Source organism: Anopheles funestus, chromosome 3RL (genome assembly GCF_943734845.2).
Source record: "Anopheles funestus chromosome 3RL, idAnoFuneDA-416_04, whole genome shotgun sequence".
Lineage (NCBI taxonomy): Eukaryota > Metazoa > Arthropoda > Insecta > Diptera > Culicidae > Anopheles > Anopheles funestus.
The window spans coordinates 20,058,896-20,081,336 of NC_064599.1; the positions used below are offsets into that span (position 1 = coordinate 20,058,896).

The window sequence follows — 22,441 nt, forward strand, 5'->3', positions numbered from 1 at the left end:
GCTTACCCCTTGCCATTTTTTTGAGAAATTAAGCAAAATTTAAAAATTTGTTTTATTTTAATGCGAAATTGTTGCAATAAGTTCCTTTTCACTCTAACAATGTTTTAATTTAAAAAAAGATAAAAAATAATAAAAAAAATTGAAAAAATCTATAAATTTGTTAATCTACTAAGGCTCATTTTTGCATCAAGTTTTGCCTATAACTCGATCGGTATCTAACAGACGGTATTAACAGACGGAGATTTAAACGAGCGAGAAGAGACAAACAACAGTAATGTGATTTTTGGTTTAGAATTTATTCTTACTTTTTTTCATATTGATGCGTGGAAAGACACTAAACGGTACGCAAAGAAATTAAAATATACAACAGCATTATTGTGATGTTTATTTTGCTCTCTCTTCGGATGAAGTGAAATTAAACATGCGAAACACACGTCCCATTGATTGATTATAACCATAATGCAACTATATATTTCTTTTCTTGTAAAATTACACATCCACTCGCGAGTGTTCGAATTGTTCCATACCTCTCTTTCGTACACGCTAACAGATAATTGACGAAACAATTGGGCAAAACTTAAAACAGTTACAAACACTAAATGAAAAACCAAAAACAAAGCAATATTCAACTACTTAACGGGAACGAACTTAAATGAGTGGATAAACTCACGTGCCTTTTTTTTAATAACGTTTCGCGAACAGGGTACAACTCACGTAAAATCATGCCTTCATGATTTATTCGAATTTCGTTTTTATTTTCTTTTATTTTTCCCACTTGTATGCGTGTACATGTCCTGTGTGTTTGAGTTATTGTGTGTTGGTGTGTGTATGTGTGTATGAGGATAATTGTGTGCTGGGATTGTCAACGTTCATTTTTGAGGTGTTTAACAATAAATTAATAGTAGCACTAAACTATGACTAGACACAAACTCTCGCCTGATTCTACAAAACACAACTGTTCAGGTTAAACCAAACCCGTTGAATGTGTTTCGTTGGAAACGACACAAAATGAAAACGGAAAACAGAAACTAGCCGTGTAACTTATAGTGTAAAGAACAAAAAAAAAGGACAAAAGTGTACTGGAACAAACCACTAGACTGTTACTATTCAACAAAACAATCAAAAGGAACTAGCTCATTAAAACACGTAAATAATGCACGCTATCACCATTATTAGCAATAGTATTTTCTTCCAAAAGTAAGGACACAGTGGGTAACAAAGTGGAGAATTATAAGCAACAAACGGTATAGCAAAAAAAAAACTTCACAACTCGTTGGAAGAAATAGACGTTAGAAAGTTATGCGCATGTGACTGCGTCTGGCAGCAATTATTTAACAGTTCAAAGGAAAGCGTGTCTAATGTTACTAGCTCCATCGTACGAATCTAGTAGGTTGTGATTTCTTAACCAAATGTTGCAGTGTGTGCACTAAGTGAGAACATGTTGAAAAGTGTGCTGAAAGCGAATGTGTCACTGAGTGTGTTTGTGTGTAAAATGCAGCATTCTTGTAGTTGAGTATAGTGAAAGTAAAGTTGGCCAAGCTTCGTACTCTAGTAAACAAACTGATCGCGATAATATTTGCAATCCACGTATGCAAAAAAAAATCTAAGATCGTGCTATTTTACATGATAGTAAGATTTTGTTATGACATTTTCAATATCATTTTAACAAGTATTTAATTGTGCAAAATATCCCCGACTCACAAAATGATTTCAAGAGATGATCTCACATAGACTTCAAGCGATAGTTTTGTACTGCGGATTGTATACCTTAAGGAGCAAGTATGCAATCCGTATTACAAGCTATCTCTTTTCACCTATTTGTTTACAACTCGGTAATTGTTTCACTAAATGAAGCATATTTGCTATAAAATCGTTAAAAACCATGACCGTGTGTGTATGTATGTTGTATGCGTGCGTCGTGTTTACTAAACTGTTTACCTTAGTTTAGTCGCTGTGAGGGAATCTTCGTATCAGTAATTAAAAAAACCACAAACACACACACGTTAAGGCGCTTTAAAGCTCTACGTGCTGCTACCATGCCCCGGCGGGCTAAAGTAGTCCCAGTGATGATGATGAACCGCCTTTTCACCGCTCATTCCGAGCGCCATCAATCCGGCCACGATCACGATCAGTATGATGATGGCAATGTGCAGATCGCGCTTGTTTTCATCCTTGCTGCTAGCGCGCAACATTGCCATCAGATCGTCACCAGTCTGCCGGATGGAGGAACCACACGCTCGCACCAGCTGTCCGCCGAGTGTCGGGATGGAGGGTTCGGGCGATCGGGTACCGTGTCGGTGACGACGCTGCTCCCGCTGGAAGTCTTCCTCCGAGGTGGATTCACGTTTCGAGCGATGATGACGGCGACGGCGCTGCGGTGCTAGCGGTGTCATGCCAAGATCCTCGTCCGAGGGAGCGCCACGCATTAGGTAAGAGGCAGCAGCAGCTGCCGACGATGGTGGAACACCATGGTAGGACAGATAATCCGGATGGTAGACGAATGGGGCCGTCATTGGAGGCAGAGGTGGTCTTATCGGAGGTTGATCTGTTAGCACGGTGGACGGTGTTGGCAGAGCAGCGGCTCCATCAACTACATCCACGGAGGAAGTGATCGGAGCGCCATTTATCTGAGGAGCAGTTGTCAACAGTTCATCCAATTTAGCGGCCTCTTCCTGCTGAGTAGCTCCTTCGCTGGATGGTGGTAAATCTTTCAGTTCTTTCGAAGCAGCCTGTACGACTGCAGCCTTCTGCTGTTGCAACTCAACCTCCCTTTGGCGGGCTTGTTCTACTTCAATCGCACGCTGGATCTCGAGCTCGCGTAGTCGTTGGTGCTCGAGCTCCCGTGCCCTCTGTATCTCCATCTCGCGTATCCTTTGCTGTTCAAGATCACGAGCACGCTGCTGCTCTACTTCACGTGCACGTTGCAGCTCCAGCTCCCGCGCTAGATGTAACTCTCGTTCGCGCTCCCTTGCGCGTTCCAGCTCCTGCTCACGCTCTTTCAGCAGTTCGCGCTCTTTTTCACGCTGTAGCTCGCGCTCCTTTTCCTGCTGCTCCATCAGCAGCTGTTGCTGTTGTTGCGCTACGAGCAACTGCTGCTGTTGATTCTGTTGCTGTGCTAGCAACATCTTCTGGTGCTCCTGCTGTTGCAATATCTGCTCTTTGAGCTGCTGTGTTTGAAGCAGCTGTTGGTTCTGCTGCTCCAGCAACTGGCGCTGTTGTTCTTCAAGCTTCTGTTCCTGCAGACGCTTTTGATCTTCGTGCTGGCGGCGCAAACCTTCCAACTGTTCCTGGTGAAGCTTGTGCAGCTCATCGATGTGTTGCTGTTCGGTCGTACGCAGTCGCTCCACAATCTCTTCGATCACGTTGGGTGCGATCTCGACATTACGCAAAGGCTCCGGAGTGGTGGCTGATAGTCGTCCATCTACGGAGGTGCGTGACGAGCGCATCGTTGGCGTACGGAGTGTGTTGCTCACTTCCGCGGGACGAATTTCATCCTCGCGCGTTAAGCTGTTGGTGCTCTTGCGGAACCGTCGCTCGAATGTGTCCGTCTTGCGTGGTTCCGGTTTCCGCTCATCCGAAACATACTTCTTCACCAGTTCCGCGATGTACTGATCGTCATCAAACTCCTCCAACGGTTGCACGGTCAGTGATGCCTCCACAATAGATTCATGGTTTAGCGAAGGTGTCGATACCTTCCGCTCGATCAGAATTGAGGCCGGTGTCTCCGGACGACTACCGGAGCGCGATGATTTTGGACGCTCGGATAGTGCTTTTGCGTTACCTTCCCGGAATCGGTTAAGTGCGCCTTCTAACTGCTCACCGTCGTGTGCCCGAGCTGCTCGCTCCGTTACGGCCGCTATTTCTGCGTCCAGCCCAAAGTCTTCCGAGACTGGATCGGTTTGGGTGGCCGTTTCTACCTCGTCGATGGAGGTGTCGTGCACGGAAAATACCATCCTTTCGGCTCCTCCATCCAGATCGTGATGATCGCTACCATCTGGGCGACGTGGTTTACGCGTGGGACGCGGTGGAGGTGGCAGTGGACGATCTTTCATCTTGTTCGCAATGTCACCCGAGTGCAGGGGAGGTTTAGGTCCCAGTGGCGGCGCCGGAGCGATCACATCCTCATACTGTGCCACGTCGTCCTTGCTAAGACTGGAGGATTTCCTGCAGAAAACATGTACGATTAGTGACATTTTGGACGGATCGTTTCAGTAACCCCGTGATGCGGGCATCAGTGTCGCGATAAGCGGTTAGCAGATACTTACAGTTGCTGCTCACCGGTCAAGCTAGTGACGGACTTCCTGCGTGGTGGACGGTTCGGGTTAATGGTGCTGTAGTTGCGCTGTGGCCGGACGGGCGACACTGAGTGATGGTAGTTGGGTAGCGTATTGAACTGCCGTGGTGGTGGTGCATCGAGCGATCTTGTCGACTTTCGACGTCGAATTGGTGCCGGTGGACGCGGTGGTGCTTCCTTGCGAACAGTGGCATATCTGTGTATCGGTCCCGTGCGAAAGCGGTGCAAAGGTAGAGGGCAGATTAGTACACTTCTATCACCGTGACTGGGAGCACTTGCCAATGCTAACACTTACCCGTTGGTTTCGGAAATTTCGTAAGAATAAGAGTCCCTACCTGGGACTGGCGATCGATCGATAATTCCTCCAATCAGAGACTCAGCTCCACGTGAAACACGGTCATCATCATCGAGAGCCTTGGAAATCTGAGATCGCGATCGGGAACGACGCGGTGTCGGTGCAGGAATCGTACCAAAGCTTTCCTCACGAGCGAGTGGTACTTCCGCACGGTATGCCATCGTAGACTGTGAAGAAGCGGAATCGGAAACGAACGGGGAAACAAACCCAAACCATCCCAGAAGCATGCAACCCGGTGAACGATAGGGATAGTAAGATGGAAGAGAGAAAACAAACAAAACGATTAGTACACAAATGATCGTGCTGTTGAATGGGTAGCTCCTTAGCCCCTGTCACCCTTCACCAAACGCCCACTGGGAAGGACCTTGGTATGGGAAGGCATAGGGAAGGTTGGAACAGTGCGTTATGGTTACCGTGGGAGGTGGTGGTCCGGAGATGAAGTTATTGGAGATGGACTTTCCTACGGCGAATCCGCCGTTAGTGAATGATGATGGTCCTACGTCCGATGGTGTCACATCACGGAAGCGCTTCTTGCGATGGCGTGTTGGTGGAGTTGGCGGAACAACCGTACCAGCCAACATGGCCTGCCGCGGCAGCGAACCACCCATGGCTGATGCGTCGTCTTCGTCGTCCATGTAACGTGCGGCTGCCGATTGCAGTAGTTGCGGTTGCTCACTGCCATACTTGGTACGCTGTCGATCGAAGAATCCTAGATCTTCCTCTTCTTCGTCCTCTAGTCCATAGTCTTGATCTTCTGCTGGGACGGATTGATCTGCTGCCTTTTTCGGCTTACGATTCGGGCGATCTGGTGGGAAAGTGCGATAGAAGTCAGCACCACCCTTACCACCACGGTACTCGTCCGTGAAGGAACTCTGCTGGTTAGAGACGTCGTCCGATTCGAAGCTCGGTTGATAGTATCTTCGCATACCATCCTGCTCCCGGTCGAGTTCTTCATCGTAGTAATCATAACGGTCCATATCGGCCAGTGCGTTCTTTGGTTGGCTCAAGCCCTCCTTGATGGCGGAACTGATATACTCGCCCATCTGGATGTTGTCTTTTGAAATGCCTTTCTGACGTAGGAAGAACTCATCGTCATCGATCTCTTCCAGCACACCCTTACGTCGGCGCACACTGGAACTGCCGGAAGACTGACACTCTTGGTTCGTGTACGGTGTGGACGAACGACGTTCCAGTTCCTTCTCGGTGCGTTGCTTGCTCAACTCCAGCAAGTAACGGGCCTGTTCGCGTGCCTCCTGATCAATAGCTTCATCTTCCTTGGCCACCATCAGGCGTTCCTCTTCGTCGAGGAAATCCAGATCGTTGCTGTTCATGTCGATATTCTGACGAATCTTTTGACCAAGCGAACTGGCCCAGAATTGTTTCTCCTCCTCCGAGGCAAGATCGGACTCCTGACGCTCCATCGGAGGTTTGCGCTTGAGGAACTCCTCGTGGCGAGCTGCAGAGAGCAGATGGATTTCACGGTTCTCTTTATCATATTCTTCGAGCTGCTTCTGTTCCTCCGTCACCGCTAGTTCCGGGCCTTCGAATTCTGCCCGTTCCAGTTCCTGGCGCATGCGTCGCTCGACGGACGTTTCCCGCTCATCTAACTCGCTGCCGGTGTATTGCAAGAAGCGGTTGCTTTCTGTATCTTCCGACTTTTCTGACGTCCAACGCGATACCAGAGACGTTCCCTTTGGACGCGTTGTCTTTGCTGATTTGGTGAACTCGAGCGGTGGTGGTGTACCCGCACGAACGCTAGCCTGACCACTGGGAGTCGATTTTTGACGCTTAAATTTATCGAAAATGCGTGGATACGTACTGAAATCGGTGTAGTTTATTTTGGTGGGAGATGTAACGGAATCGCCCATCATCGAAGCGTCGGAGGGTGACGCAGCGCTGGTCGCACCGGATGGAGAAGGTTCCTTCATGGATTTACTGCGCGCCAGCTTAATCTTCGCAAAGTCCGACTTCATCTTGCTAAAGTCGGGCTTCTCGGTAAGGAACTTGGGCATCTCAGGACGCTTGAATTTAGACATATCGGGTGTCTTCAGCTTTGGCATCTTCGGTTTGGAGATTTTCGTAAATTCCGGACGCTTGAAGTCAGGCTTCTGAAGCTTTGGCATGTGTATATTCTTAAGCTTTCCAAACTTCGTACCACTCTTGGCCGCAGTGGTTTCATCCTCTCCAGTTGCAGCCGTGGCTTCCTCTGCCGCAACGATAGATTCATCCGCAACTGCCTCCTGAGTGGACTGTTCCTCGTCCTTGGGAACGGCAAGCGTGAAGTCCAACTTCTCCAACTCGGGTGTGGTTACTATCTCCGGACTTGCTAGTGGAGCCACTTCTTTGTCCTTCTTCAGCTTAATGTTGGACATCTTCGTCTTGAAGCGATCGGTCTGCTGTATTAGCTTCTTCTGTAACGTTTTGCCACCTTCCTGTGCACGGGCCATTGCCTGTTTGCCACTTTCCTGTGCCTTAGCCATCGCCTGTTTACCGCTGTTTTGAGCCTTCGTCATAGCAGCCTTCACTTTGCTTGTCTTCTCGCTCTGTGGTTCCGATGCGACAGATGCGGCCGTCGTTCCTTCTGCGCCTTCTGGGGCTGCAGCGTCTGTTGGAAGATTGAAGTAGCGATCTTCAATTGACTTTTGGAGCTCTTCCATGCTGATCGTATCGCCCTCATCGTTGCCTGGAACGCGAAGGAACGAAGCGTTGGACAGCTTCCGGTCCTGACCGTCCGGTTGCTGCTGTGCATTGCTGGATACGGCCAACAATCCATCCTTGGTGGATGGTTTGCTGGCATCGACCGGTTCTCCAATGGGCTCGTACTCGTGATCACTAAAATTAAATTACATCATGAAGATCATTAGTTTAAAGCGTAAAACAGTATTAAAGCCAGTTAATGCAGAGCAAGCAATAAGCACATAAACAAACTTTTAAGCTACCATTGAAATATCTTTTCATTATGAGCACCAAATTTGGAGAAACAAAATAGTCGATGTTATATTTCTTAAATATCAATAATCCAATCATGATTGATAGTGGAATATTTAAATAATGTAAGTTCCCCCCGAACTTCCCATTCTCTTACCGATGATCGTACTGATCGTAGCCTGGAGTCGTTCTTGCTGCATCACTTTTCGTTTTGTACCGCTGCAAGAGCGTAGAACTCTCAAGCCTCGAGCTACCGGTATCCAGACTACGCTGACTGATGGATCTCGGCTGCACTGCTGCACCTGCGGCTGATCCCGGCGCAGTCGAAGCACTCAACGGACGCGGTGTGTACTTATCCAGCAGCGAAGGGCGCATGGGTTTGCGATAGTCCAGGCTACCCTGACTCCTGTGGAACTCTCGTGAAGGTTCCGATGCTCCACTACTAATCACTTCCTGTGATCCTGCCTTAGGTCCGTAACGCTGCAGCAACTTCGACTGCCGTGGCACAGAGGAAGTGGATCCATTTCGATCGAGACTCTGGTGACTGTTGGATAAGCCGCGAGCCGAATATCCTAGTGCACCCTGACTACCATACGGCGTCCCACCGGAACGAGGACGTCCGAGTGAAAGACTACGCTGTGCCGGTGGCATCTGCTTTGATGCAGCCACACTGTAGTGATCGAGATGACTAGCGAGATCAATCGTTTCCTCTTCTGGATGTTTAGTGTCCTCGGCCGCAATCGAACCTGCAGCACCTGAACCGCCCGCTTTGAGTGCTGCCGCTGTTTTCTTCTTTTCATCCTTGAGTCGTTTCTTCTCTTCCTTGTCTTTTCGCTTTTCCTCCTCTAGACGACGCTTTTCTTCCTCGCGCGCGCGCTTTTCATCTTCTTTGTGACGTCGTTCCTCTTCTTTACGGCGGCGATCGTCTTCTTCACGCAGATGTTTTTCCTCTTCCTTCTGTTTGCGCTCTTCATCCCTGCGCCGGCGTTCCTCTTCCTCACGGAGATGTTTTTCCTCCCCTTTGCGACGCTTTTCCGCATCATCGTGCGCTCGTTTTTCTGCATCTTTACGACGCTTTTCCTCTTCTTTAAGCCGGCGTTCGTCCTCACGTTTGCGCTTTTCTTCTGCCGCTTTTAGGCGCTTCTCTTCCGCTTCTTGTTGTTTCGATTTGCTGCCCACACTTCCCGTACTGCGCCGAGAATCGATCGTAGGGATCGGAATGGTCGTAACTTGCTGTTGCTGCTGCTGTTGTTGTTGTTGCTGTTTCGGCACGAAGGAAGGATGGTAGGTGAAGTCACGCTTCTTCAGTTTGCGATCCGCTGGTATTGCTTCAATACGTTCGTCTTCTTCTAGCTCTGCCTCGGTTTTCATTGCCTGCGGGATGGTAAGTGCAGCCAGCTGCTCGAACGCACTTGCAAGCGTGTGCTTAACGGGATGATGGTGCTGGGCGGCTAGTTGTTTCATTTCGGCACGATCGGTAAACTCCGAAATTTCCAGCTCATTCGAGAGGTTGCCGCTGGAACCGCGGCCACCAATATGCTGAAGATCGGTCATGCTACGGCGACTGCTCATATCACTGAGCGGTAGCTGTAAGGTCGCAGTCTTTCCAAGCGTCAACGTGCCCTTGGGCGATTGTGTCCAGGTATTTGTCGGTGTGGTCGTGGTCGGTGATCGTGGATGATCGTGCGATGGAGGGTCAGGATTCGAAGCGCTTCCGTAATGATCCATGCGATCTCGGGTGCTGAACAATGGCGGTGATGGTTCTTTCGATGATGATACGGATTGCTTGACGGATGGTGCGGCGAGTGTCTTCGTAATGGAGGGAATGGCTATACTCACGATGTTTGCCGGTGGTAGTACGGCTGCTGCCGCCGCCATTTGTTGCAGATCTTTGCGAGCTGGTTTGACGGGTGGAGTCGGTGATGGTTGTACCGCTGTGGTTGTATTAGCGACTGATGGTGTAATCGTGGGAGATAGAAGATGGTCCGCTCTAGCTGGAGCAACCTGTTGTTGTGCTTCGAAGGTAGGTTGCTTGCCAACCTCTACTGGTGCCGGTGTTGGTGGAATAATACCCACCATGGGCAACGGTAATGCTGATGCAATGTTTCCTAGAACTGGTTCAGCGACTGCCGTCACCATCGGTAGTGTGTCGGGTGTAATCGGATCTGGTTCCGATTCGGTCGATAGCATCCTTTGGGATCCTCGCTGTACACCTCTTCTTGGACCTCCGCGCGAAAGACTCGACGAACGGCTGCGAATGTTCTGGTACTGGTCGAAGTGATCCGTACCATAGTCGGCGAACTCGCTCTGTGAAGCGGCCAAACTTTGCGACATCGGCTCCGGTGCAGTTGGCGGTGGATTTCGTAGATTTTGTTGACTACTGTAACCTCCATAGCCACGAGCAGTCTCTAGTGTTTGGTGACGATCTAGCGACTTACCAAAGCGCGGTGTATACTTCGACAGGAGCGAAGATCGTTGCACACGCTCTGGCTCAAGACTAGCGCCGCGAGAAAATTTAGTCACCGGTGTGCTCTCCCTACCGGAGAGTCCTGTAAACTCTTGGGAATTGTTGATCGGATTGTAACGCTGCAGTAGCTTGGAGTTTTCCAAGCTCTTCTGACTACTGTAACGCTGTGGTTCGTTATGCGCGGTGACTCCACCCGTTTGTGACGATGTTTCAAAATCCTGTGTCTGATCGTCTAGCGAGTTCGGTTGGTGATAGTACCTTCGAAGTAGTTTCGACTGATCGAGACTACGCTGGCTGGAGGACTTTTTCGGTGGTTCGTAAAAACTGCCAGACTCGGGACGTGTCGATCCGCTGGTACCATGGCTACCGAGGGGTTTCGGTGTGTAGCGCTGTAACAGAGACGAGTTCTGCAGGCTTCGCTGGCTCGTTGACTTTACGATGTTGGGCGGAGTGTCCATGGCGGGGCTAGTCAACGGATCCTGCGAGCCTGCTTTGGGTTGGTAACGCTGCAACAGCGATGAACGCCGCTGCGGCGGTTGACCGTTCAGTGCTTGCATGGACATGATGAGGATGCTCTGGTTCGTAACACTTTCACACTGCTTTTGCTATTCACACTCAGATGCAGGGAGTAGGAACAGTTCGTTTGCTAAAAAGTAAAACACATGAAACGAAACTGACACACATTTCACGGCAAGCGTATGAAACTTTTTCCACCAGAAAAGGCATTCGATCAAGTTTGAACATTTCTAAAATCACCCAAAAACTTCACACATCGCAACATCAACATTGTATGTATCGTAAAGAAAAGTAAAGACTAATTTCTCACACATCACTCAAGGATGTGTTTCGTACAGCTATTTCTCAAATATCTCTTCCATTAATTCATCACTACACCTTGGGAGGGGGCATGGCGCACTTGTTCGCGGGATACAGATTGTCCGCTATTTTCGTGCCCAGCTTAAAATTCTCTACCCAATGTCTCTTCCCTTCTATCTGCCTCCCCCACACAACACCCGCCCCACCAGGGGATGGACGACTTGTCAACCGGACAGGGTTTGTCGGGACTTATTTTTGGATCGTTGCGGGCAGCTCTAGGCAGCGATCGACACAACACACGTAAAACATTCAATCACACACATATTTGTACACGCATTCACAGGCTTAGCCCACTCTTTGTGTCACTTTTATGTTCCCACACACAAATACGGTTATTTGCTGCGTGTAGATATATCTTGCCTTTGTTTCACTTTTTATTCTTTTAATCGCTTTAAGCGATCTCTATCTCTGACTAATGATCACTAAGCAAGATAAATCTACGCTAGCCACTTCACTAAACCTACGATGAACTATAAATCAACGGATGTCCCATAACTGTTTGCTCACTACCTGACTGTGAGGTGGAAAAAGGTCATGACACTTTCAGGGAGAAGAATATCGCATAACGAATACTATGGAGCGTTGGTTAAATAGCACTCATCGGTTTCACTTTAATTAATTTAAATACATTTGCAAACATTATCACTAAATACTAAACTACAGTTGATGATCGTTGATGTACGATCAACACCTTTTTGTATGGAATCAATTTCAACAGCTCAGGTGAACGTCCTTTCACTTATGACACTAGTTCTATTTACTTTACTCGTAGCAAGCACGCTTGGCCGGAAACGAAGTTCGTCCAATTTCAATACCTCCAAAGCGGAAGCATGGACGAAGATAGTGGAATAACGAAACCGATAAAAAAGGAAACAAAACACACACACACAAAAAATAAAAACGTAAGACAGCAGCACGTAAAACGAAAACGATCGGTTCGGTTTAAGAAATAAAAGACGATCTTTCAGTAGCAGCGCACTAGCGGCCCCGTCGTTGTTGTGAACGCCAACATTTTCCGTTCGACACTGGCACAGGGTTGGTTCGGTTGACGTAGTGCGAAATTTGAATTTGCCCGAACCGGGCAGTAGTACACACACAGCACCACTTCATCCCTTTATCCTGCAGCACGGCAAACCCGAACCCCAAAAAGAGCGGAGAGGAAAAAGAAAGAAACGCATAGCACGAAACGAAAAAGATCACCTCTCTGCCGCCGCTCACTGCAACGGTCGATCATCGTCGTGTGCGCCTCCATTAGGGAGGTTTTTTTCTGTGGTTTTCCCGCGAGGGTTTAACCCTGCTTGATGTTTGCGGATCGTGTGTTGATCGAACGTGCAGCGCTATATTTAAGATGTCGTGCCGACGAATGTGAAGCTCTCTCGTAGCTCATCTTGGCGGTAGTTGTTTGAAGATGTAAAAGAGCCATTCACACACACAATTTGTCTCTTTTTAGCAATAAAAGAGAATATTTTTTTTCATTCTTAAAACAAAAGAGCATTTAAAAAAAATATCAACGAACTGTACCTCTAAACCTTGCCATGGCCATTCCACCGCAATTAATTACACCTGTTCAACACTCAATCGTCCAACAACACCTGCTTTATTGTACATTTGTAATGTAAAATAATAGGTGTCGGTATACGATCAACTCGTTCATCGCACCCATTTATAGTTTATATACGCTTACCAACATCTGCGTGAGTGTTTAATAGCAATCCGACGTACATGTACTTTTACATGTTTGGCTACTATTCTACTTCCATCAATCTTTCACTGTCGACCAAAGGGGCAGTAATGGTTCCTTTTTGTCACAAAGCTTATACACCATGCCGAGTACATCGCTCAAATGGATGTAATATGTCTGTTGGCGTCGTGCCAAATGTGAACAAGTTGAGTCATCTCTTGCATCTAAGATGTCTTCTATTTAACCAGTAAAACAATTCCCCCCCCCCCCCCCCCCCCCCAGGGTGGCAATGTGTCAACAGTTCGTCAAAATAGTGTTCACTCTCAAATTTCGCGCTTTTCCTCCCTGTACTGACACTCATTCATAATTACAAAACCACGAGAAGGGACTCCGAAGGTACAAAGGACTTCTATGAGTGCCAACAACAACAAAATAAGCATTACCGCTCCCCTGAAAGCGCGGTTACTTACTGTTCGCTCAACCACGAAAATAGATCATCAGGCTTTTCTAGACCGTAGAGTACACTTGCCTATTATTAGAGAACCGTTTCAGATGCGGAGGATGGACGTTGTTCCTTTTGGACGGTTAGATTCTAATCGGTCCCGGTCTGCTAACTAGACAAGACTGCTTGCAGCAGTGTGTTGACGCAATCACTAACCAATTTTTGCAACTCTTTCTTCTTTTAGGTCATTAGGTATGCTAAATAACCTACGTTACAACGGCATGTGTGTGACTGTGTTTGTCAAATATACTACCGAGCGTTAACCAAAGATAATATCCTATTTATTTGATCTTGAAAACGGCACAAACACATACTAGCAACGATCACTAGTTCTACAGCATTGAGATCGCAAGCAGAAGCGTAAACGAAAGCATTTCTTTACGTACCTCATTTTTGACCAACGAGAGTCAACCTTCGCTTGTTCCGATTCCATCACCGATACTACTGGTTCCGGTTCTGCAGCCGGTTGGCTTGCGTCCTGTTTGGTCGAACTGTCTTCATTCGTCTTTTCCGCTTGCATCAGCAGATGTTCTTCGGCAGGCGTTAGTTCCAACTCTTTACTACACTCTTCCACCGGTGGCAATTCCGAATCTTTGAGCGAGTCCTGCTTCTTGCACGGAGTACCTCCATCGATGCTGCCCGTATCACTTTCTTCGGCCAGCGTGCTGAGATGCGTGCGACGAGCCTCCTCATCTGAGGACGTTGAGTCGATCGATGATATAGGAGCTAGCAGACCTTTGTTGGCTAGCTTCACCGGTTCCTTTTCCTTTTCGTCTTCGGAAGATTGTTGCAGAATCTCGTCCAAATGTTTTCTTCGACCGAACATATCATCTACGAACTTTTCGTCCTGGAGTTGAAGTGATATCTTGATCTTGTCATTGCCTAACATCTCTCCAATGATGGGATCTAACCCTTCTTCTTTGATGTGTTCCTGGCGTTGAAGTTTTTGGTCTACACTGGGTACTGCCGGTTCCGGTACTGCATCCTTCGTCGATTGTGGTTCGAAATCTTCAATATCTTCGTAATGATGTTCCTTCTTCTTGCGAGGTGCTTTTTGCGGTGGTTTAGCTTTCACGGGTACGATCGGAGGCTCAACCACTTGTGTTGGTTGTTCGACACTAGCAGCAGTCTCTGACTTTGGTGGTTCAATTATTTCGTACCGATCATCCTCAACTACTGGAGTAATAGGTTTAGTTGGAGCGGATACTTCCACAACCATCACTTGTTCTTCCACCGATTCCGTTGGTCGATTGTCTTGATCCTTCGGTAGCTCTATAATTTCATCCGGCACAACCACGGTACTCTTGGATGCTTCCGTTTCCACCGTTACCTTAACAATCTTATCCTCGTCCACTACCTCAATCACTTCGTCACTTGGTTGACGCACAACATAGGCTGGAATTTCGCGATTATTTAACCGTGGCGATTCCCGCAGGTTCAGAATCTTTTGATCCGGAAATCCGCGTGGTTCCGATGCAGCCTTCTTACGGCGCAGTGTGTTCATCTGCACCCGGGCACGATCTATCTGACGATCAGCCATCGATTTGGCCCGTTCCAGCGATCGGCTAACGAAGGTGCGCGTTTTCTTGCCCTGGCGTGTGAGACTGTTACTAAAGCTACGAATAGCCGGATGCTCATCGAGGAAGTGTTTGATCTCCTCCTTAACCGAATGGCGACTACCCGTTTCCGGTTCGTGTGATGCCGCACGCTTTCTGCTGCGTCGTGGTGACTGTGGCTTCGGTTCACTTGGACCAGCGGCAGCTTCATCACCCTGTTGCTCTTCACAATGCCCATTTGAAGTGGTCGCCTCATCAAAGTCCATCGGGTGATCGCCGGTTGTACCATTGCGATGTTCCACATTCTGTACCTTAACCTTCTTTTCCGCTAAAAGATCTTCCTCTTCTACGGACTGCTCTTCCCCTTTACGGCGTCGGTTCGATGCAGGTGATTCAACGGATGGGGGTTGTGCTCCTTCCGTACCTTCCTCCGGCTCTCCTTTGTACAAATGTGTCCATGGATAACCTCCCTGTCGGGTGATGTGCGAAACAAAAGTGAGCCATTTGAAGAAGAAAAAGAAAGGCACGATTAGTGGGGAGTTCTAGCGTGAGAGTCACACAAGCAAGCATTTGGGTCTAAATTGAATGCCGGTTAGTGTAAGCAGCGCAGGTGAGTAATAATTAACATTCTTCGTTATGGTTAAGCGTAACAGCACCACGATAGGAAGCATTGTTTCGATGATCCTCTGCCCACTAAAGCTGACACTCAAATTGGCCGATACCTTACATCGCTTACCTGTTCCTTGGACTTCTTAACCTCTTCCCAGAGGTAAGTCTGCGGTGGCACCATCGGCTTATCGCCATGCTCTTTCGACTCGAGCGTCGATTCCTGGTCACTCAGTGACGTTGCGACAGCGGCCACTTCCAGCGACGATACCTTCGGTAACTCTGGTTCTTCAACGGGCGGATTTTCTTTCGTCTCTTCTTTAGGTTCTTTGGGATTTAGCGTTTCTTTAGTAGAGACAGTGACTGCAGTTTCTTCAACAGCTCGAACATCTTTTTGGACATCCTCTGTACTTGGCGTTGATTCCTCCACCAGTTGCTTGACAGGCGCTTCTTTCGATTGCCTACTTACCGGAGGCTGTGGTTCAACTGTTTTCTTCTGCTCCTCTTCTACAGACACCTCCTCCTCCTGTTCGTCCTCCTCTTCTTCCTCCTCTTCTTCAACCTCTTCCTCGACTTCCTCCTCTATCTCTTCCTCCTCAGCAGCGTCATCCTCCTCCTGGGAAAGTTTCTTCTGTATCGGAACGATCTTCTCCTTGATCGCGCTTTCCAAATTACCGGCAAAGGTGCTCTGATCTGTGGTGGACTTTTCGGAAGCAGCTGCAGCGACGGCAACCGATGCGGCAGTCAGTTTCGCTACGATACCCGTCCGCTGTTCTTCCAGTATGGTCGTTTCCGGCTCTCCAGGGCTGCGCAGAGACACTGTTGCATGGAGCGCGTGGAAAGGGCATGTGGTAAACAAAATAAAAAATAACATCATTAGTATCGCTTATGGAAACGCTAATTGGCTTGCGGATGAAAAGGTGTCGAAACGTGGTTAACACGTTTTCTGCGGAATTGCGGCACACATTATAATGGGAAACGAGATTGCTGCATTACGCTGCAGTGGCAATGGCAGTGAGGTGAAGGTGTCGAAAGCCGAGAACTCGCTTTGACTGATAACTGATTCGTGTGGAAATATTTCGCAGATGAGTGTGTTTGAAGCGAGAGATTTATGCTACACTTATAATATAACTCATCACAAGCATGTCCATTTTCCAGCCCTATATTTCTCGCACGATCCTAATCTGTATTGTACACCCATTTCTCAACGGTTTAGCAGTAAGTGCTAATTCCATTAACACTGAGCACCGAGGTGATGGGTTGTTTTGGGTGGCAATAAACACCGTGTTTAACTACAACTGACTGAATGGTAACGCGAGGGTGATGAAGGTGGTTTTTGTTGATGGAAGAGAAAATGCAAAACTACACTCGTCTATTAGTTATTTCTCACATCGTCCAGCACCGTAACCCGTAACACCTGCCGCACTTAGGATGGCAATAGTTTTCACTTTTCGACACCGAGACACTAGCCGAACAATTGCTAAGCTAATGTGAATTGTAAGTACATTTTCTAAACGCATGGTATATCCGTAGCTTTATGGTGTTTGGACTCATTTCGATGCCGTCCTTTCTTTTTTTTTGGTGTAAAAAAAGGAAAACAAGCGCGTCTGGTTTCGATGCACTTTGCAGCTCGTTTGGCTGCGGCAAAACTGGAGCTGAACGTCAGAATTCTCCTTCCAAATAGTCAACCGAACCGGTGGGCTGGTTGGGAGTTTGTTTTAATACATATTCCTGAGCATCATCTCCGATATAAACAGAGCGGGCGGCACACGGTACTCTGAGCATTGCAACTGACTTCGTGCATCCTGTTCGAACTGCCGGCATTCGGTCGCATCCGCTCGATGGAAACAAACGAGAACTAGTTTCTCATGGTGGATGACTATATTCCTATGGTCGTTATGCGCATGATTGTGATGAAACATTACCGTAGTTTGCCATTACGCCAAAGAACAGCACGATCATTTCATCTCCGATTGTTTCCCGGCTACGGTTTGTCCAACAAGGGGCCTCGCAAATGGGGAACACGTGTGGCGTACCTTGCAAATCTGTACTTTAACACCTTCTCTTGCGTTTTTTTTTCTCCTACACACTCCCCCAAGCGCACGTGTGTGTCACAGGGTTTCTCGTTCAAAATGGAATCCGATTCATGCTGCAATCTTTAATCCACTTGTCTCACTGGATGATTCTTTACACTGTGTAATCGTTCCTGCACTGTTTAACAATCATTACGCCTACAACAGTTGCGTACGGCATGTTCCGGTACACACGTTTTCCGTTTTGCTTGTAGATCACCCCATTCACACTGAACACTTGACCCGTATGGGGTGAATGCTTAAAGCGGGGCGGCCAAATATTTACATAATGATAAAATTCTACCGGTATGCGTGAGAGATTTGAATGTCTATTTTTTTTTCGTTAACGTTTCTTGCGTTGATCCCTTTCTGTATGGTAGTGGGTGCACGTTCAGTTTCACAACGCAAACACAGTGAAACGTTGATATTTTTGGACAGTTTCGGACAGATATTCAAACTTTTAACAAACACAAAATCGTAGCAAAACCATTTAGTGTGCGTGGTACAATTTCAATTCTTCGACTAATCGTTGCCTACGACCACGGTAGGGCAAGAAGTGAAGGTAGAAGTTCGCGAAATGTCAGTCGTTAATTACACATCTTCCCGCACTCGGTAGGTTGACGCACAATCGGGATTGGCGCCTGTCGTTGGAGAAGCTAAACGTTTTAGTTTCGATTTGGTTACACTAATGGCGTCAGTCGTTCGTGTTAAAATACTGGCCAATCCGCAAGCGGTAACGTTACCGGAACGACACTTGCCGATCGACTGATCGGCCCTCAGCACATTTCAACCACTGCAGCAGGAACAGTTTGTGGAAGTTGTTGTGCCAAAACACTCGCTTCCGGACACAAAAAAAACCTCCAACCATACGAAACAATCCATCGATCGGTAAGGGAGAGATCGTGACGTGATGCGTTACGTAACGCGTCATCAAAGGAGTGTCTTACCGTCGGGCGGATAAGGGGAGGAAGGTCATGGATGATCGTAGGGTTATGCCGAAAATGGTTTACCATGATCCATGCTTTTTTGAGGGGAGATTTTTTTTGTCTTCACTACCTTACCCAACTTCCGTGATTGATGTTACGGATGTCGTCGTCTGTACCGTACTTACTGTCCTTGACGCATCCCTTGGCGCATAGTGGAACGGTTTCCGTGCAATCTGCCGGTGTTGAGACAATTTCCTTTACGATGACACTGAGTATCGTTCCGGCTATTTTTAACGTGGAAAGACAACCGACTTTTCCGACCGTTCTACCTATTGCTCCCGAGATCCCGAGGACGAGATCACTTCTCTTACAGAGTGGTGGTGAGTTTTCGACGGTAATAGATCGTAATGATTGTAATTACAACTTTACGCATTTTTTGTGACACTTTTTTGCAACAGAACCAGTCAAATAAGGGTGATAAATTTCACCGGATCGTGCGTATAGAAACGCACTTCTGCTAGGGAAAGTATGGACAGTGACTGAAGATTTTCTTGAAAGAATACGTTCTTGCGTTACCTAGCTGAAAGAAGTGGCCAGATGAGAATAACCCGATTGCTGTAATTTGTGCTTTCATGCAGAACGTTTTCTGATTGAATGAAACTGTTCGTCTGTAACGATTTCTATGATCGGAACGATAATCTTGGACTCCCCGCTTGGAGCCGAAAGGGCTTGGCATATGTCTAAATACGATGGCAGTGGGGAGTAAATCGTCTCCCTAAAATAGTTCCCTGCGATTGTTTCAATGGATATCCGATGTTTTATCGGTTGTTTATGGAACGCGAGATCATTTATAGGTTGTCGGTTCTGTCAATCGGTAATAACATGTCATACGTTATGAAATATCGAATGTTGATCTGTTTGGTGTCTTGCTGTTTGTTTATACATTTATGCCGACCACATTAAATCTCTTTTCTTGGTGGCGTGTGTGATATTGTAATGTATTTCATTTTGGGGGTGTTTGTAGGAAAACAATTAATCGTCCTTGTTATCTAGTTTTGATTTTCTTTGCAATAGTTTTTTACGGGTGTTTTGGTGCATGCTCTTCGTATATCTAAAATACTTTTCTTGGTCTTCGAACTTCTTGTGAAGAGGTCTTGTGTCCTACAATTTCTGGCTTTTCTAGACTTTATTTACACATATATCAGGATAGTATCCAATGCATCTTGTGTACGGGCCTAAGCTATCTTCTTGAAGAATATAAAATATCATTGTCGATAGAAAGAGTTGAAAGAAAGCAATTTAAATTTTAAAAAATCCTTCAAAATAGCCCAATTTCCAAATCTTAATTGTATCTCGATATTAGACATGGATATATGTATCAAAATACATATCCCCACCGAGGTCAAGGTCAGATGCGAGACTCTATCGGTGATATACGAGAATATTTTATGTGCAATCCAAACACACGCCCAGCCCAGCTCCACATAAATCACTACACGATTCGTAGTGACAGCTCGGTCACAAGTTGGGCCGAGTTCCCTCAACCGTGTCCTAAGACCGATTGCCTCCGATGATGGCACTGATGCTGCTGTCTCTTAGAATGAATGAACGAATATACAGACTCGCTACACTTTTCATGGTCCTTGGCCGATTCAAACTGAACCAGATGTTGAGCTTGTCGGTTTATTTTGATGCGAGCTTCAGTGTGGCCTCGTAAAACAGATATCTCGTTTTCGCTCTACATCTATGCAACCATTATTTATTGACAGTGAGGATGAAAAAACAAAACGATCCACAACGTCTGGTTACTTATTTTTGAGACTTTTTCAGATGACTTACAAATCCGCAAAGGTACAAAAAAAAGATGTACTTAATAGTATTTTACTCAGTACTAACAATGCAGCAATGGTTCGGAAAACTATTTGCCGTAAGCGGATGCCTTCGTGTTCACGAAAATCTGAAACTATTTTGCTTGAGATACCTTCCAATTCGGTTCCAACTCGATAAATTCTTGACTGTTTTCAGTGAATTCTATCAGCACAGTTTCCAAATTTTTAATTGTCGCCTACCCGGTTCGTATGCTTCGAATGTAAAAGACGCTATATTTAGAGTGGAATGTCCCTGATCGCTGTGTCGGTACGCTCGGGACTCGAGGCCAACGATAGATCTGATTGCGTTTTTTTTTCTGTCGAGTGTGTGTGTTTGCGCTTTTCTCTTGTCGCAGCTCAACTGCAGTGATTTGTGTACCGTACGCACCAGCAAATCTTGATCAAGCCGAACGATCGTACAAATCCGATCTTTGCTGCAGTTTCCAAAGCTGGACTGCATTCCTCGCAGTGAGTTTATAAAGTTCTTCCCACCCAGGTCTCTTGTGGGTGGATGCTACACGACGTGGTTAGAAGAATGTTTTAACATTCTTTGGACGATTCGGTCAACTTAGCACCACGGCAATGGAAAGTGATCGTTCCGGCAAACGTGAGCCAACCTGCATAAACTGTCCCCTTGGCGGTTGTGTGATATCCAACGTACTGTGTTCGCTGGCCAGTTGCCTGCCCGTTTTAACCTCACATTTCTACGAGACCACCTCGGTACACCGGTTAGACCGGATAAATATAGCCTTCGGTTGGTTGTGTAATGGCAAAGGATGACACCGGCTTGCGTCGATCTTGAGTGGACCGAGAAGCGCTAAAACCTAGACAGCTGAGGGCTGTGTGCTTGTATATGATATTGCGGGAGTACTTCCACGTAAACCTACAGAGTACGCTCAGTAATCGGCTGACCGAACCGGTCGAACTTATTAATAATGTGCTGATGTGGGATGCAAAATCGTCCGGAGCATGTCTGCGGTGACCCATTCCGGGGCCCCTGTCCATATTTACCCACAACAACAGGTGCCACGTACAGTAGCAACTGGGCCAAGGAGCGCTTCTTGCGCGTTGGAGCCATATCGTGCGAGATGTGAGCAGTGTTTGATCGGTTGGATTGGATTTTAGGTCACTGGGAAAGGCGGGAAAATGTTGAAGGGACTGTAGCAACAGGACGGTTCTTTAAGCCTTTGTTCAGGAGGGGGAAAAGAGCGGAAGATTAAAGCATTTCAACAGCCAAAAAATAAAAGGTAGCAAAACGGGATCGATCTCTATCACCCATTCGCGATCACCTACCTTCTGCGGTGTCCGGAGCCGATTTGGTGTCACTCTCCATGTTTATTTTGTTTTCATAAATTTCGCGCTACACGCATACACTTGTTTTCCGTTTTGGGGGGGCACAGTCCCATCGGTGCACGGTCTGGTTTTTCCTAAATTAACCTCACTTTGCTGGTGTTGTTTTACTGCTTGCCGTTGATGCTGCTTCACACCGTGATGTCACTGTGCAAGTCGGTAAGCTTCACCTTTACATTCGACTATCGTCAGTGTGGACGTTTTTGCCTTTCGCATGAACTTCCGATTTACTCGCTCTATTTAATAAATATATACTTCTTTTCCTAGCTTTGCATGCAGCTTCTCACATTTATTTTTTTTTTTGCAGCACTGTCGTATCGTATACTTATTTATAGCGAAAACACACTAGCTGACGCATCGGCTCAGCTTTTTCCGAGTTGTTTTCCGTCGAGTTTCGAACACACGGGCCGCTGTGGGAACACTCCGCACCAGTGCTCTAGGGATACTGTCACCGGATTATTGCAATTGATGGTGTCACTACGAAGCCAGCAATTCTTTTCATTGAAGAATTCCTCCGTGGACACTGTTCGATATTCCCACACAAACACAATTAAACACTCAATCGTTCCCTATCGATCCTGATACGAGAAAAAGATTTACCGAGAATTTTACTAATTGATCGCAGTCCCTGCTTGAGCCGTTAAACATCACGATCGTACAACTGACTGGTTAGATATGCGAACCTACCGTTCTCTCGAGCCGTGCGTACCGTGCGTGAGCACCTGCTGCAACCTACACGATTCGGCCAACAGAGGAGAATGGAAGTACGCCAAAAGCAACTAACACATGGTAGGGAGATGCAATTAAAAAGAAACCCGAGATTGGAGCAGGAAAATCGATCACAAAACAAGGTAAAACAAAAACCCGCGAAAGAAAAAAATACCCGAGCGAGGAAAACAAAACGGGAAAAACTGTGACCCGATCGCGCACCGCCCGTCGGACGTGTACGAGAGATGTAAA

General features: G+C 47.0%; 1 protein-coding gene across 12 annotated transcripts; it reads right to left on the reverse strand.

The window, feature by feature from the left end:
• Positions 1–451: 451 nt before the first annotated feature.
• LOC125770593 (uncharacterized) lies at positions 452–22,441 on the reverse strand. Of its 12 annotated transcripts, none has more exons than XM_049440362.1 (9): positions 22,365–22,441; positions 21,425–22,059; positions 21,143–21,316; positions 15,387–16,084; positions 13,490–15,129; positions 5,063–7,481; positions 4,590–4,816; positions 4,266–4,490; positions 452–4,164 (listed from the first exon to the last, which is right to left on the reverse strand). In XM_049440362.1, the coding sequence occupies exons 3-9, from the start codon at positions 21,207–21,209 to the stop codon at positions 2,022–2,024; spliced, it is 7,419 nt and encodes a 2,472-aa protein (XP_049296319.1). In that variant the 5' UTR covers positions 21,210–21,316; positions 21,425–22,059; positions 22,365–22,441; the 3' UTR covers positions 452–2,021. The 12 variants fall into 12 exon arrangements, with proteins under 12 accessions (XP_049296319.1, XP_049296318.1, XP_049296320.1 ...); XM_049440361.1 differs by having other exon boundaries at positions 22,169–22,421; XM_049440363.1 differs by having other exon boundaries at positions 15,396–16,084; positions 21,425–22,421.

Bases quoted from the DNA above. Each gene is read 5' to 3' on its own strand.
- LOC125770593 (XM_049440359.1), bottom strand. From the start codon at position 10,607: ATGTCCATGCAAGCACTGAACGGTCAACCGCCGCAGCGGCGTTCATCG. The intron at 7,482-7,734 runs GTAAGAGAATGG...ATTTAATTTTAG, and splicing joins TACGATCAGTACGATCATCG to TGATCACGAGTACGAGCCCA. The intron at 4,491-4,589 runs GTAAGTGTTAGC...ACCGATACACAG, and splicing joins GAAATTTCCGAAACCAACGG to ATATGCCACTGTTCGCAAGG.